This window comes from Oncorhynchus keta, chromosome 11 (genome assembly GCF_023373465.1).
Source record: "Oncorhynchus keta strain PuntledgeMale-10-30-2019 chromosome 11, Oket_V2, whole genome shotgun sequence".
Classification (NCBI taxonomy): Eukaryota; Metazoa; Chordata; class Actinopteri; order Salmoniformes; family Salmonidae; genus Oncorhynchus; species Oncorhynchus keta.
Genome location: NC_068431.1, coordinates 37566790 through 37579505, shown reverse-complemented (window position 1 = coordinate 37579505; position 12716 = coordinate 37566790). Strand labels below are relative to the sequence as shown.

Here is a 12716-nt window from a genome sequence, read left to right as displayed (position 1 = left end):
TGGGGGCGGTAGGGAAGTAGGTGACAAACTGCACTCGGTCTTCAACAGTTTATTCTAACTAAAAGGTGGCGCAGTAGTGTATACCAGAACTGATCAATTTGCAACAAGAACTAAATAGGGCTCAATACTGTAACTGTCCTCAACGTGTTAAATTATGATAGTTTCAACTGAAACATGTTGTGGTATAACTTTTAGTATGCAGAATTAGATGGTGTTTACAACCAAGCCCTGTGAGATACTCTACAGTGACAATGTAATAATGATATACTGTATCAGTTCTAAGTATGTGAATGTGTCAATTCCCAAATCTGAATCAAATTAAGATGAATTTCATTGGTGATCATTTGGATTTTAGCATTGAGCATTTAAGATGAGAAATTATGGATAAGGTGTCCAATTGCAGTGGAAGGGATTGTGAAGCCACACAAAATAAACCAGCACTGCATGATTGGCAGAAGAAAACAATAATTAAAATCAAATTCACAGAAACCACTGTTTAATGTGCTTTAATACATTAAGTGGAGTTATTTTGAGTGAGAGTATGTTACAGATTTACTGAGGAATTACTGAGAAACATTGAGTATACCTTTTTACTTATGGTTATTGGCAGGCTGCCCCAGTCTGCCCCAAGCCATGGTAGTCGACCTCTCAGGGGAGGCATAGACATGACTTGATAGGTACCCTCCAACTGAAAAGTCCTTACTGGGACAGGGGATCCTCAAACCAGAGGGGATGAGGGACTGGGCTCTCGGCAGCCCTCTAATAGACAAGGCCTGAAATGATTCTCTCAGGGATTGCCGTGCTGCTCCAGTTGCAGGGGGGTCACTGGAGTTCAAGGTTTTGGCAGAAACAGATGAAGATCGGCCACCACTCCTAAGCCTGGCTGAAGACTCACCTAGGAGGCAATCACAAGTTTGGAAATGTTATGGACTAAACATGTCTTGTCTGAAATAAAGCCAAGTTTTAAAAAAGGCAGCTCCAGAATCTTCTATTAAAGTGTTCAATTGGGTTGAGATCTGAACCCGTATCCACAAAGCATCGCAGAATAGTTCCTAGGAATCCTGTTAAAACCTGTTTTAAGACAACAAAAAAACTCCCAGGTCAGTTAGTTTAAGGATGATGGTAGCACTATCCTGCAGTCAATGATCAAAAGTGCCTTGTTTGGCCTCATGGGTGGAATGTTCATATTTTTCATAATTTCATCGTTAAAAGTTTTCTTTTTAACTGATGAAAATCCGGTGTTTGTATGTCAAACAGTTTTGTTATATTTCAGTCTTCTGTGATGTATATGAAGTGAAATATTGGGATGCAAACTCTACATTGAATACACAAGCATTTCACTACACCCACAATAACATCTGCTAAACAAGTGTATGTGACCAATACATTTTTTATTTGAATTAAAAACTCTATAAATGACATGGTACAGGTGTCTTCTTTTTTTAAGACTGTAACCATCTGTGTGAGTTGTAATACTTTTGTTTCAAAGTAGATCTGTTTAAGACTACCAAGAATCACTCTGTGACCCCGATTAAGCCCACTGCAGTAAAAGGCTAGACACTGCTCAGACAAACTCTGAGCCAGGAGTAAAACCGACTCCTCTGTGGAGATGGGAGAACCTTCCAGAAGGACAACCGCAGCACAACTGCAGCACTCCACCAATCAGACCTTTATTGTAGTGGCCAGATGGAAGCCACTCCTCAGGATTAGGGTTGCAAAGTGTCGGAAACTTTCCGGGAAATTTCCAGAAATGTTCTATTGGCAAGTTAAGACCGGGAATTTGGGGAATTTTTCTTAAATTCATCAAAAAGGTTTGCTTATTACAGTGAACCTTTTTTTTGGGTCACACAAAAGGCAATTCTAGGTCTTGTGGCATATTTTGGTTAAACTATCCCCAATTCAATGGAATTGCAACCCTCTGCATGCACAGTGCATTCTTCCATTACATGTACAGCTGATCTTCAAGATCTTGCTCACTAATGAGATGCTATTGAGTCCACACTACTACACTGTCTGAGCCAAGGACTACATGCTTTTGATTACAATACTGGGTGGGGTGAATATATTTTATATGACATACATGATTTTTTGTTAACTAGTACATAGTAGCCTTGAGCAAAATGTGTTTAAATAATTTCTAACTTGTTAATTTTCTGCTAGTTAGTTTTTGCTACCATGTGGATTTTAGCTTGCTTGAGCCCTTTTGAGGAGTGTTAATTCACCTGTTTCCATACATGTTTTATTTTAAAACATGTATCTTGCAAAGGAGTTGTTTAATCGAACTGCTTAACTATCTATCTGTACATGGAATTGTATTTGTTATTCTTTTTACTCGTTTTTTTCTCATCTTTACAGGAAAATGCCACGGGCACTATCTTATGTGTGGTGACATTTCACTGCAGCTAATGTATCCTACCATGCCTTTCTAAGGTCTTCGAAAGCCAAGTCAACAAACAGATTACCGACCATTTCGAATCTCACCATACCTTCTCTGCTATGCAATCTGGTTTCAGAGCTGGTCATGGGTGCACCCCACGCTCAAGGTCCTAAACGATATCTTAACCGCCATCGATAAGAAACATTACTGTGCAGCCGTATTCATTGATCTGGCCAAGGCTTTCGACTCTGTCAATCACCACATCCTCATCGGCAGACTCGACACCCTTGGTTTCTCAAATGATTGCCCCGCCTGGTTCACCAACTACTTCTCTGATAGAGTTCAGTGTGTCAAATCGGAGGGTCTGCTGTCCGGACCTCTGGCAGTCTCTATGGGGGTGTCACAGGGTTCAATTCTTGGACCGAGTCTCTTCTCTGTATATATCAATGAGGCCACTCTTGCTGCTGGTGAGTCTCCGATCCACCTCTACGCAGACGACACCATTCTGTATACTTCTGGCCCTTCTTTGGACACTGTGTTAACAACCCTCCAGGCAAGCTTCAATGCCATACAACTCTCCTTCCGTGTACTCCAATTGCTCTTAAATACAAGTAAAACTAAATGCATGCTCTTCAACCGATCGCTACCTGCACCTGCCCGCCTGTCCAACATCACTACTCTGGACGGCTCTGACTTAGAATACGTGGACAACTACAAATACTTAGGTGTCTGGTTAGACTGTAAACTCTCCTTCCAGACCCACATCAAACATCTCTTATCCAAAGTTAAATCTAGAATTGGCTTCCTATTTCGCAACAAAGCATCCTTCACTCATGCTGCCAAACATACCCGTGTAAAACTGATCATCCTACCAATCCTCGACTTTGGCGATGTCATTTACAAAATAGCCTCCAATACCCTACTCAACAAATTGGATGCAGTCTATCACAGTGCAATCCGTTTTGTCACCAAAGCCCTATATACTACCCACCATTGCGACCTGTACGCTCTCGTTGGCTGGCCCTCGCTTCATACTCGTCGCCAAACCCACTGGCTCCATGTCATCTACAAGACCGTGCTAGGTAAAGTCCCCCCTTATCTCAGCTCGCTGGTCACCATAGCATCTGCCACCTGTAGCACACGCTCCAGCAGGTTTATCTCTCTAGTCACCCCCAAAACCAATTCTTTCTTTGGCCGCCTCTCCTTCCAGTTCTCTGCTGCCAATGACTGGAACGAACTACAAAAATCTCTGAAACTGGAAACACTTATCTCCCTCACTAGCTTTAAGCACCAACTGTCAGAGCAGCTCACAGATTACTGCACCTGTACATAGCCCACCTATAATTTAGTCCAAACAACTACCTCTTTCCCTACTGTATTTAATACATTTATTTTGCTCCTTTGCACCCCATCATTTTTATTTCTACTTTGCACATTCTTCCATTGCAAATCTACCATTCCAGTGTTTTACTTGCTATATTGTATTTACTTTGCCACCATGGCCTTTTTTTGCCTTTACCTCCCTTATCTCACCTCATTTGCTCACATCATATATAGACTTGTTTATACTGTATTATTGACTGTATGTTTGTTTTACTCCAGGTGTAACTCTGTGTTAAACCGCTTTGCATTATCTTGGCCAGGTCGCAATTGTAAATGAGAACTTGTTCTCGACTTGCCTACCTGGTTAAATAAAGGTGAAATAAAATAAATAAATAGAAAATGTAGAAGGGAAAGCTGTGTACATTTGCAAATACTGTGCCAAATCATATGTGAAGAATGCAACAAAGATGCATAACCATCTGGCCAAGTGCATAAAGTTCCCTCAGTGCTCACAACAAGCACCCTCTGACAAAAGTCCCCCTACTTCTATTTCAGGTGAAAATGATGAATCAGACACCTTATCGATAGCAACAGCTCATGGTCCTCCTGGAATCAGTTTTTTTTTACTCAATGGAGGAACGTAGTCATAGAAATCCCGATGAATGTCTTGCTCGAGCTGTGTATGCAACTGGTTCACCTCTGATGCTCACAGGCAATGTGTATTGGAAGAGATCTCTGAATGTTCTTCGCACAGCATAGACCCCTCACACCAGACATGCGTTATCTCCTAATTTGCTGGATACAGAGTTCAGCAGAGTTCAAGTGAAGGTCAAGCAAATCATAAGGAAAGCAGACTGTATTGCAATCATCTCTGATGGGTGGTCGAATGTTCGTGGCCAAGGAATAATTAACTACATCATCTCCACCCCTCAACCAGTATTCTACAAGAGCACAGACACAAGGGACTACAGACACACCGGTCTCTACATTGCAGATGAGCTGAAGGCAGTCATCAATGACCTTGGACCACAGAAGTTATTTTCACTGGTGACAGACAATGCTGTGAACATGAAGGCTGCTTGGTCTAAAGTGGAGGAGTCCTACCCTCACATCACACCCATTGGCTGTGCTGCTCATGCATTGAATATGTTCCTCAAGGACATCATGGCACTGAAAACAATGGATACACACTACAAGAGAACCAAGGAAATGGTTAGGTATTATCAGCAATCTACCTCACCAAGCAAAGTGAGAAGAATAAGAGCACCACATTGAAGCTGCCCTGCAACACCTGTTGGGGTGGTTCATCATGTTTGACAGTCTCCTGGAGGGGAAGGAGTCTCTCAAAGAAATGGCCATATCACAGTCTGCCGATATGGACAGCCCCATCAAGAGGATCCTCCTGGATGATGTATTTTGGGAGAGAGTGGTAAGCAGCCTGAAACTCCTGGAACCTATAGCAGTAGCCATTGCACAGATTGTGGGAGACAATGCCATCCTGTCTGATGTTCAGACTCTGCTTGCAGATGTAAGAGAAGACATCTGTACAGCCCTGCCCACTTCACTGGTGCTCCAAGCAGAGGAAACTGCATACACTTTCCTATATCAACACAAGCCTTTCAGGTTGTGTTGATATAGGACTCATTTTACTGTGGATATAGATACTTTTGTACCTGTTTCCTCCAGCATCTTCACAAGGTCATTTGCTGTTGTTCTGGGATTGATTCGCACTTTTTGCACCAAAGTACGTTAATCTCTGGGAGACAGAAAGTGTCTCCTTCCTGAGCGGTATGGCGGCTACGTGGTCCCATAGTGTTTTTACTTGCGTACTATTGTTTGTACAGATGAACGTGGTACCTTCAGGCGTTTGGAAATTGCTCCCAAGGATGAACCAGACTTGTGGAGGTCTATAATGTTTTTTCTGAGGTCTTGGCTGATTTGACATTTTTTTTTGTCAAGCAAAGAGGCACTGAGTTTGAAGGTAAGGCCTTGAAATACATCCACAGGTACACCTCCAATTGACTCAAATGATGTCAATTTTCCTATCAGAAGCTTCTAAAGCCATGACATTGTTTTCTGGAATTTTCCAAGCTGTTTAAAGGCACAGTCAACTTAGTATATGTAAACATCTGACCCACTGGAATTGTGATAGTGTTTCCAATTGTTGGAAAAATGACTTGTGTCATGCACAAAGTAGATGTCCTAACCGACTTGCCAAAACTATAGTTTGTTAACAAGAAATTTGTGGAGTGGTTGAAAAACACGTTTTAATGACTCCAACCTAAGTGTTTGTAAACTTCCGACTTCAACTGTACATGGTGGCGGGCAAGGTTTAGTCATATCTAATCCCTACTAAAATGCCAACCCACCTGGTGGAGATCTGGTTGAACCTGCTACAGGGTAGGTGAGGCGGGAGGTGGGGTGGTCTGTGAGGAGCTGGCCGTTGGCCTCCAGGTTGCGGCTGTTCCTGACTGCCTGGAGAGAGCGGAGGCTGGTGCGAGGGGGTGAATCCTGGTTGGACATGCTGCTTCTCAGACCCTCTACAACAACATTCTGGGTTAACTCCCATTTCACATACAATCGGGTGAAACACACATAGCAGATTATGATAAACTGATAGGAGTAAAGAATGTTCTATGTGACATCACACCACTTTAAAGAGTGCTGTCGATATGTAAAAAAGAATATGTAAAAGTCAATGTGTATATTTGTGTGTCACAAGGGATTTTCCATGTTGCCTGTTATAGGTGCTCTTTTTACTTCTGCTCTTTGCAATCTTAAACAGCTTAGATTGAGTAGTCGCTTGACTGGGAGGCCTTGGCAGCTGGCTGCTGTAACCAGGCTTGGCTATTTCTCTGGGTGACTGGCCCAATGGGGAACGGCGGTAGTGGGGCAGCTGGCTGGGAGGCGGTGTGTATGCGACTGTGTCCTCCAGGCTATACTTGTCGAACTCCAGATCACTGTAGCTATAATTAGAAGGTGACAGCATGGATGCACCAGGACCCCTGAACGGTGTGGGGGCAGCAGGGATGGAGGCATAGTCCTGTCGTAAACCTTGGGACAAGGAAAACACTGTCATACACCCTGTCCACAAGTAAAGTAGATATGCATAGTATTTACACTGAACAAAAATATAAACGCAACATGTATAGTGAGCTGAAATAAAATTTCACAGAAATGTTCCATAAGCACAAAACTATTATTTCTCTCAAATGTAATGCACAAATGTGTTTTCTCCTTTGCCAAGATAATCCACCCACCTGAAAGGTGTGGCATATCAAGAAGCTGATTAAACAGCATGATCACTACACAGGTGCACCTTGTGCTGGGGACAGAAGGCCACTCTAAAATGTGCAGTTGTGTCACTCAACACAATGCCACAGATGCCTCAAGTTGAGGGAGCATGCAATTGGCATGCTGACTGCAAAAATGTCCACCAGAGCTGTTGCCAGATAACTTAGTGTTAATTTATTTACCATAAACTGCCTCCATTGTTTTAGAGATTTTGGCAGTACTTCCAACCAGCCTCACAACAGCAGACCATGTGTATGGCGTCGTGTGGGCGAGCAGTTTACTGATGTCATTGTTGTGGACAGAGTGACCCATGGTGGCGGTGGGGTTATGGTACTGGCAGGCATAAGCTACGGACAACGAACAAAATTGCATTTTATTGTTGCAAATTTGAATGCACAGAGATACTGTGGCGAGATCCTGAGGTCCATTGTTGTGCCATTCATCCACCGCCATCACCTCTTGATTCAGCATGATAATGCACAGCCCCATATCGCAAGGATCTGTACACAATTCCCGGAAACTGACAATGTCCCAGTTCTTCCATGGCCTGCATACTCACCAGACATGTCACCCATTGAGCATGTTTGGGATGCTCTGGATCAACGTATACGACAGCATGTTCCAGTTCCTGCCAATCTCCAGCAACTTCACACAGCAATTGAAGAGGAGTGGGACAACATTCCGCAGGCCACAATCAACAGCCTGATCAACTCTATGTGAAGGAGATGTGTTGCGCTGCATGAAGCAAATGGTGGTCACACCAGATACTGACTGGTTTTCTGATCCACGCCACTACTTTTTTTAAGGTATCTGTGACCAACAGATGCATATCTCTATTTCCAGTCATGTAAAATCCATATATAGGGGCTAATTAATTTATTTCAATTGACTGATTTCCTCATATGAACCGTAACTATATGAATCAAAACTTTCCATACTCACTCTCTTCCTGCATGCGAGCCATGATCTGGACATCAGTGAGGTCCTGCAGCCTGTAGCCCATGGTGATGGAGTCATCTGAGAAACTCGGCTCATTCTCGTCCATTGATGGTGGTAAAATGGCATCATTGCCATCTGAAATACCAAGGCAATAGAGACACTGAGTAAATACAACCAGGACAATCTGGAACTTTAGTTGGTTGGAGTTACAGAGCATTTGGAAAGATTGATGCGTAAAATCAATCTACACACAATACGCTATAATATCGAAGTGAAAACAGGTTTAGACATTTTAGCAAAGTTATGAAAAATTGAAATACCTTATTTACATAAGTATTAATTTCCTTTGCTATGAGATTCGAAATTGAGCTCAGGTGCATCCTGTTTCCATTGATCATCCTTGAGATGTTTATACAACTTGATTGGAGTCCACCTGTGGTAAATTCAATTGATTGGACATGATTTGGAAAGCCACACACCTGTCTATATAAGGTCCCACAGTTGACAGTGCATGTCAGAGCAAAAACCAAGCCATGAGGTCAAAGGAATTGTCCGTAGAGCTCCGAGACAGGATTGTGTCAAGGCACAGACCTGGGGAAGGGTACCAAAACATTTCTGAAACATTTCTGAAACAAGTTTGGAACCACCAAGACTCTTCCTAGAGCTGGCCGCGATCAGGGGAGAAGGGCCTTGGTCACTCTGACAGAGCTCCAGAGTTCCTCTGTGGAGATGGGAGAACCTTCCAAAAGGACAATCATCTCTGCAGCACTCTACCAATCAGGCCTTTATGGTAGTGGCCAGACAGAATCCACTCCTCAGTAAAAGGCACATGACAGCCCGCTTGGAGTTTGCCAAAAGTCACCTAAAGGACTCTCAGACCAAGATTGAACTATTTGGCCTGAAACCTAGCACCATCCCTACGGTGAAGCATGGTGGTGGCAGCATCATGCTGTGGGGACGTTTTCCAGCAGCAGCGACTAGAAGACTAGTCAGGATCGAGGGAAAGCTGAACGGAGCAAAGTACAGAGATATCCTTGATGAAAACCTGCTCCAGAGCGCTCAGGACCTCAGACTGGGGTGAAGGTTTACCTTCCAACAGGACAATGACCCTAAGCACACAGCCAAGACAACGCAGGACTGGCTTCGGGACAAGTCTCTGAATGTCCTTGAGTGGCCCAGCCAGAGCCCGGACTTGAACCCGATCTAACATCTCTGGAGAGACCTGAACATAGCTGTGCAGCGATGCTCCCCATCCAACCTGACTGAGCTTGAGAGAATCTGCAGAGAAGAATGGGAGAAACTCCCCAAATACAGGCATGCAAAGCTTATAGCATCATTCCCAAGTAAAGGGTCTGAATACTTATGTATATGTTGCAAAAATTCCTAAAAAGCTGTTTTTGCTTTGTCAGTATGGAGTATTGTGCGTAGATTGATGAGGGGGAAAAAACTATTTAATCTATTTTAGAATAAGGCTGTAACGTACATTTTTTGGGGGGAAAATCAAGGGGTCTGAATACTTTCCGAATGCATGTACAGGCACCCATGGGAGAGAACAGTTTTACGAATTGGGAATTGTTTTCTCCAGATTGCACCCTACCTGAGCTGTTAGGTTTGTTGGTTTGTTGACTTCTGTCAGTTGATCTCTGGTACCGAGGGGAAGGTGAGCCCATGCAGCGATGGCCAGTGTCAGGGAAGGCTACAGGACGTCTGTGGTAGCGACGGCTAAAGATACTACTCCATCTCGTCTCTAATTGAAAGTATAAGGAAATTAAATTAATAGGAGTTACCTGTTCAAGATGATAAAGAATTATGGCCACTTTTAGTCTGTGTCCATTTGTGTGAGAGAGATTGTAATATACTGTGCAGTACTTACTTTGGTCCAGGATATTAATTAGTGTGCGACATGCCACCTCTGTTTCAGGGCTGGGGTTGTCCAGGACCTGTCTGCACCACTTTATAGGGGACACATCACTTCTCTCGGCAGATGCCCCTTTCTTGGGTGACTCATATAACCTAATGATTAATGAGAGATTCTACTTAAGCACTGAATTATAATTAAGCAACTGAGGTATTAAAAAAGGTGGTTTGCAAAGGCATGGACAAAAATGTTGCCTAAAATAGTGAAGTTGCAAATTCTTAACACTATACAGTTTAGTTTTATCAACACATTGTGCAGGTACCTACCAGCTCACTTCATTCTCCACCTCACAACACTCCTCTAGGTCCAGGAGGTCCACTAGCTCCAGAGAAGAGTGCTCTGCTCTTTTCTCTGTGTCCCTGACCACCAGCTCATCTGACCCTATGCATCCCTGCCTGTGTGTCTCTTCCAACATGTCACTGTGGGGCAAGTGTGTATAACAGCCATCATATACGTGTCCATCCTGCCTCACTAGTGTATCTCTGGGGCTTTCAAGAGGAGGTGGAGATATACCATCCCCACCGTTGACCTCTGCTGGTTCAGGGTCTGGCAAATCACAGCAATTTAGATGTTCCTCCGGTGAAGAGGGACAGCTGATAAGCACACCAGAGAGAGCCTGGTTTTTGGTGTTGATATTTCTTCGCCTCTCCGTTAGAGATTCATTTTGAATTTCTAGTCTCCGCACTAATTCATGTAACTTTCGAACTTCTACCAGCTCCAGTGCAGCAATGTCCTGCTTCATCCCGATATCCGGCCTAAACTGCTCTCCAATTCTCCAGTGTTCTTCACTTTTCACTGACTGAAAAACAAAAAGCATCTGAATTGTACACTAAATTCAGAACACAAATCAAACATTTCTTTCAGTGACATCAAGTAAAAGCGATATATCAATGTCCAAAGTAGCTCTCAAAATGTAGAGCCACTGAATCATGTTACCTCCACTACACTCAGTACAGACCCAGATTTGCAGCAGGAGACTCAACAGCTTGGATGGCTTTAAAGCAGTGTCAGGGTCTTATGTGGATTAAAGAGTCGACAAGCTGCCTCTGATAAAGGATCTCCGTGACAACAGCAGTCATAAGTGATGAGTAACGTTAATGACTTGCTAGCAATCACACAGGAGAAGTCAGATCACACACCAGTCACTACTCATCAATCTTGTCCTCGGCCATAATATACTCCTAACGTTACTTGGCCAGCCTGTACTGTAGCAGATCCGATAGTGTTGACCTTTAATAAAACCGCCCACTGGGACTACTTGTCAAGACATTTTGAAATGACCAAGCCAAGGATATAAGATGGGGTTAACCGTCTTGATTTAGTCATAAAACTTGCTTATCTACAACATCTCAACATATCCTACAAGACTGAAAATACTATCTAGAGCACACATTTGGCTAGTACAGTACCTAGCTACAGTAACGTCAAAAGTTTAAAAATGAAAAAAAAGCTAGCAATATAAACTTCTGGTTTAATTCATCTCTAGCTAGCTAATGCTCGTATTCCAACATGCTACACGTTATATACCGACACTTGGATACATGGCTCCATTAGTACAAAAAATGCTTGTTTGATAGGGATTATTTCATACCACCCACAAGACAAGGACCACAATCATGTTGTTGCCTGGCTTGCTGTTGTTGATAACGGTAACCAACGGTGGAAACTCCCCCGGCGTTCCATTGAGATGTATTTATTCTGTTAGCAGCGCCCGGAAGGCTTCATAACTACTGCTGTGGACACCTTGCTTGACTCATTAATTGGTAGAAGGCATGCAGTGTTTTTGTGTGATGCATCTATCCCAAAGGAAAGGGTTTTATTATACATCAAGGGAATACAATGCATACATATGAACATAACAGGGACTTTAGACTAAGCCCTCTGACTGACAAATTCCCCACTCCCAGGTAGGTAATTTGAATTGCATAGATAAACTTAAGGCATCAGGGATCCTCAAACCAATCAAGAGGTGTCAGAGTAGGTTTAAAGAACTATAATCTCAGCTAAAATCAGACACATTTACATACATTGTCTTAAACAGTAAAATCAGATTCGATGTGGTATAATGGCCTTGGTGTGGATTGCCTTTAACGAGAATTGAAGCAGCTACAGCCGTGTTTGAGTTATATATAGGACGGACTGACAATACTTAATACTCGAAAGAAAACTATGTAAGCAGGCCTTACACGTGGGCAGCCTTTGAGCTACACAAGCCATTGTTTTCGAAATAGAAGACTGAACTGAAGTTTTGAAAGGGTGCATGCTACCCCAAGTGGCGAGTACCCTTAGGATACCCGAGTTTTAGCGTGGAAATTGATCAACGCAAAACCACTTGGATTGGTAAAGCTCAAATAATGTGACAGTTACATTAGGCTCCATGCACTACATGCCTTATTGCTTGATGAATAAAATATGGCAGATGTGCATGATATTGAATCACATTCATTAGGTACGAGGTAAATACCAAAATAAAAGCAAATACTTGAGTGAATGAGGGATTCATGTTGAAAGCAGTTGCAACCACACAGATGGGGTTTGAGTTAATCACGCAATTAAAACATCCCATCATGCTTAGGGTCACGTATAAAATGCCCCGTTTCCCATTATTTTGGCGACCACGTCTAAAAAAAGATCTCAGTGACTTTGAAAGAGAGGTCTCAAATGAGCATAGGGGGTTTAAAAGGTCTCAACCCGATTCAACACTTATGGGAGATTCTAGAGCAGTGCCTGAGTGTTTTCCACCACCATCAAGAAAACACCAAATGATGGACTTTCTCGTGGATGGTGTTGCATTCCTCCAATATATTTCCAGAGACTTGTAGAATGTATGCCAAGGCACATTGAAGCTGTTCTCGTGGTGCCCAA

At 43.0% G+C, this 12716-nt stretch overlaps 1 protein-coding gene across 4 annotated transcripts; it reads right to left on the bottom strand.

Annotated features, from left to right (window-relative positions):
* Positions 1–490: 490 nt before the first annotated feature.
* Positions 491–12601, bottom strand: LOC118390186 (SLAIN motif-containing protein-like). Of its 4 annotated transcripts, none has more exons than XM_035780493.2 (8): positions 11450–12601; positions 10118–10650; positions 9807–9946; positions 9531–9680; positions 7937–8068; positions 6461–6754; positions 6070–6240; positions 491–895 (listed from the first exon to the last, which is right to left on the bottom strand). In XM_035780493.2, the coding sequence occupies exons 2-8, from the start codon at positions 10591–10593 to the stop codon at positions 591–593; spliced, it is 1668 nt and encodes a 555-aa protein (XP_035636386.1). In that variant the 5' UTR covers positions 10594–10650; positions 11450–12601; the 3' UTR covers positions 491–590. The 4 variants fall into 4 exon arrangements, with proteins under 4 accessions (XP_035636386.1, XP_035636380.1, XP_035636385.1 ...); XM_035780487.2 differs by having other exon boundaries at positions 11443–11551; XM_035780492.2 differs by lacking the exon at positions 11450–12601 and adding an exon at positions 10788–11436.
* Positions 12602–12716: the final 115 nt, after the last annotated feature.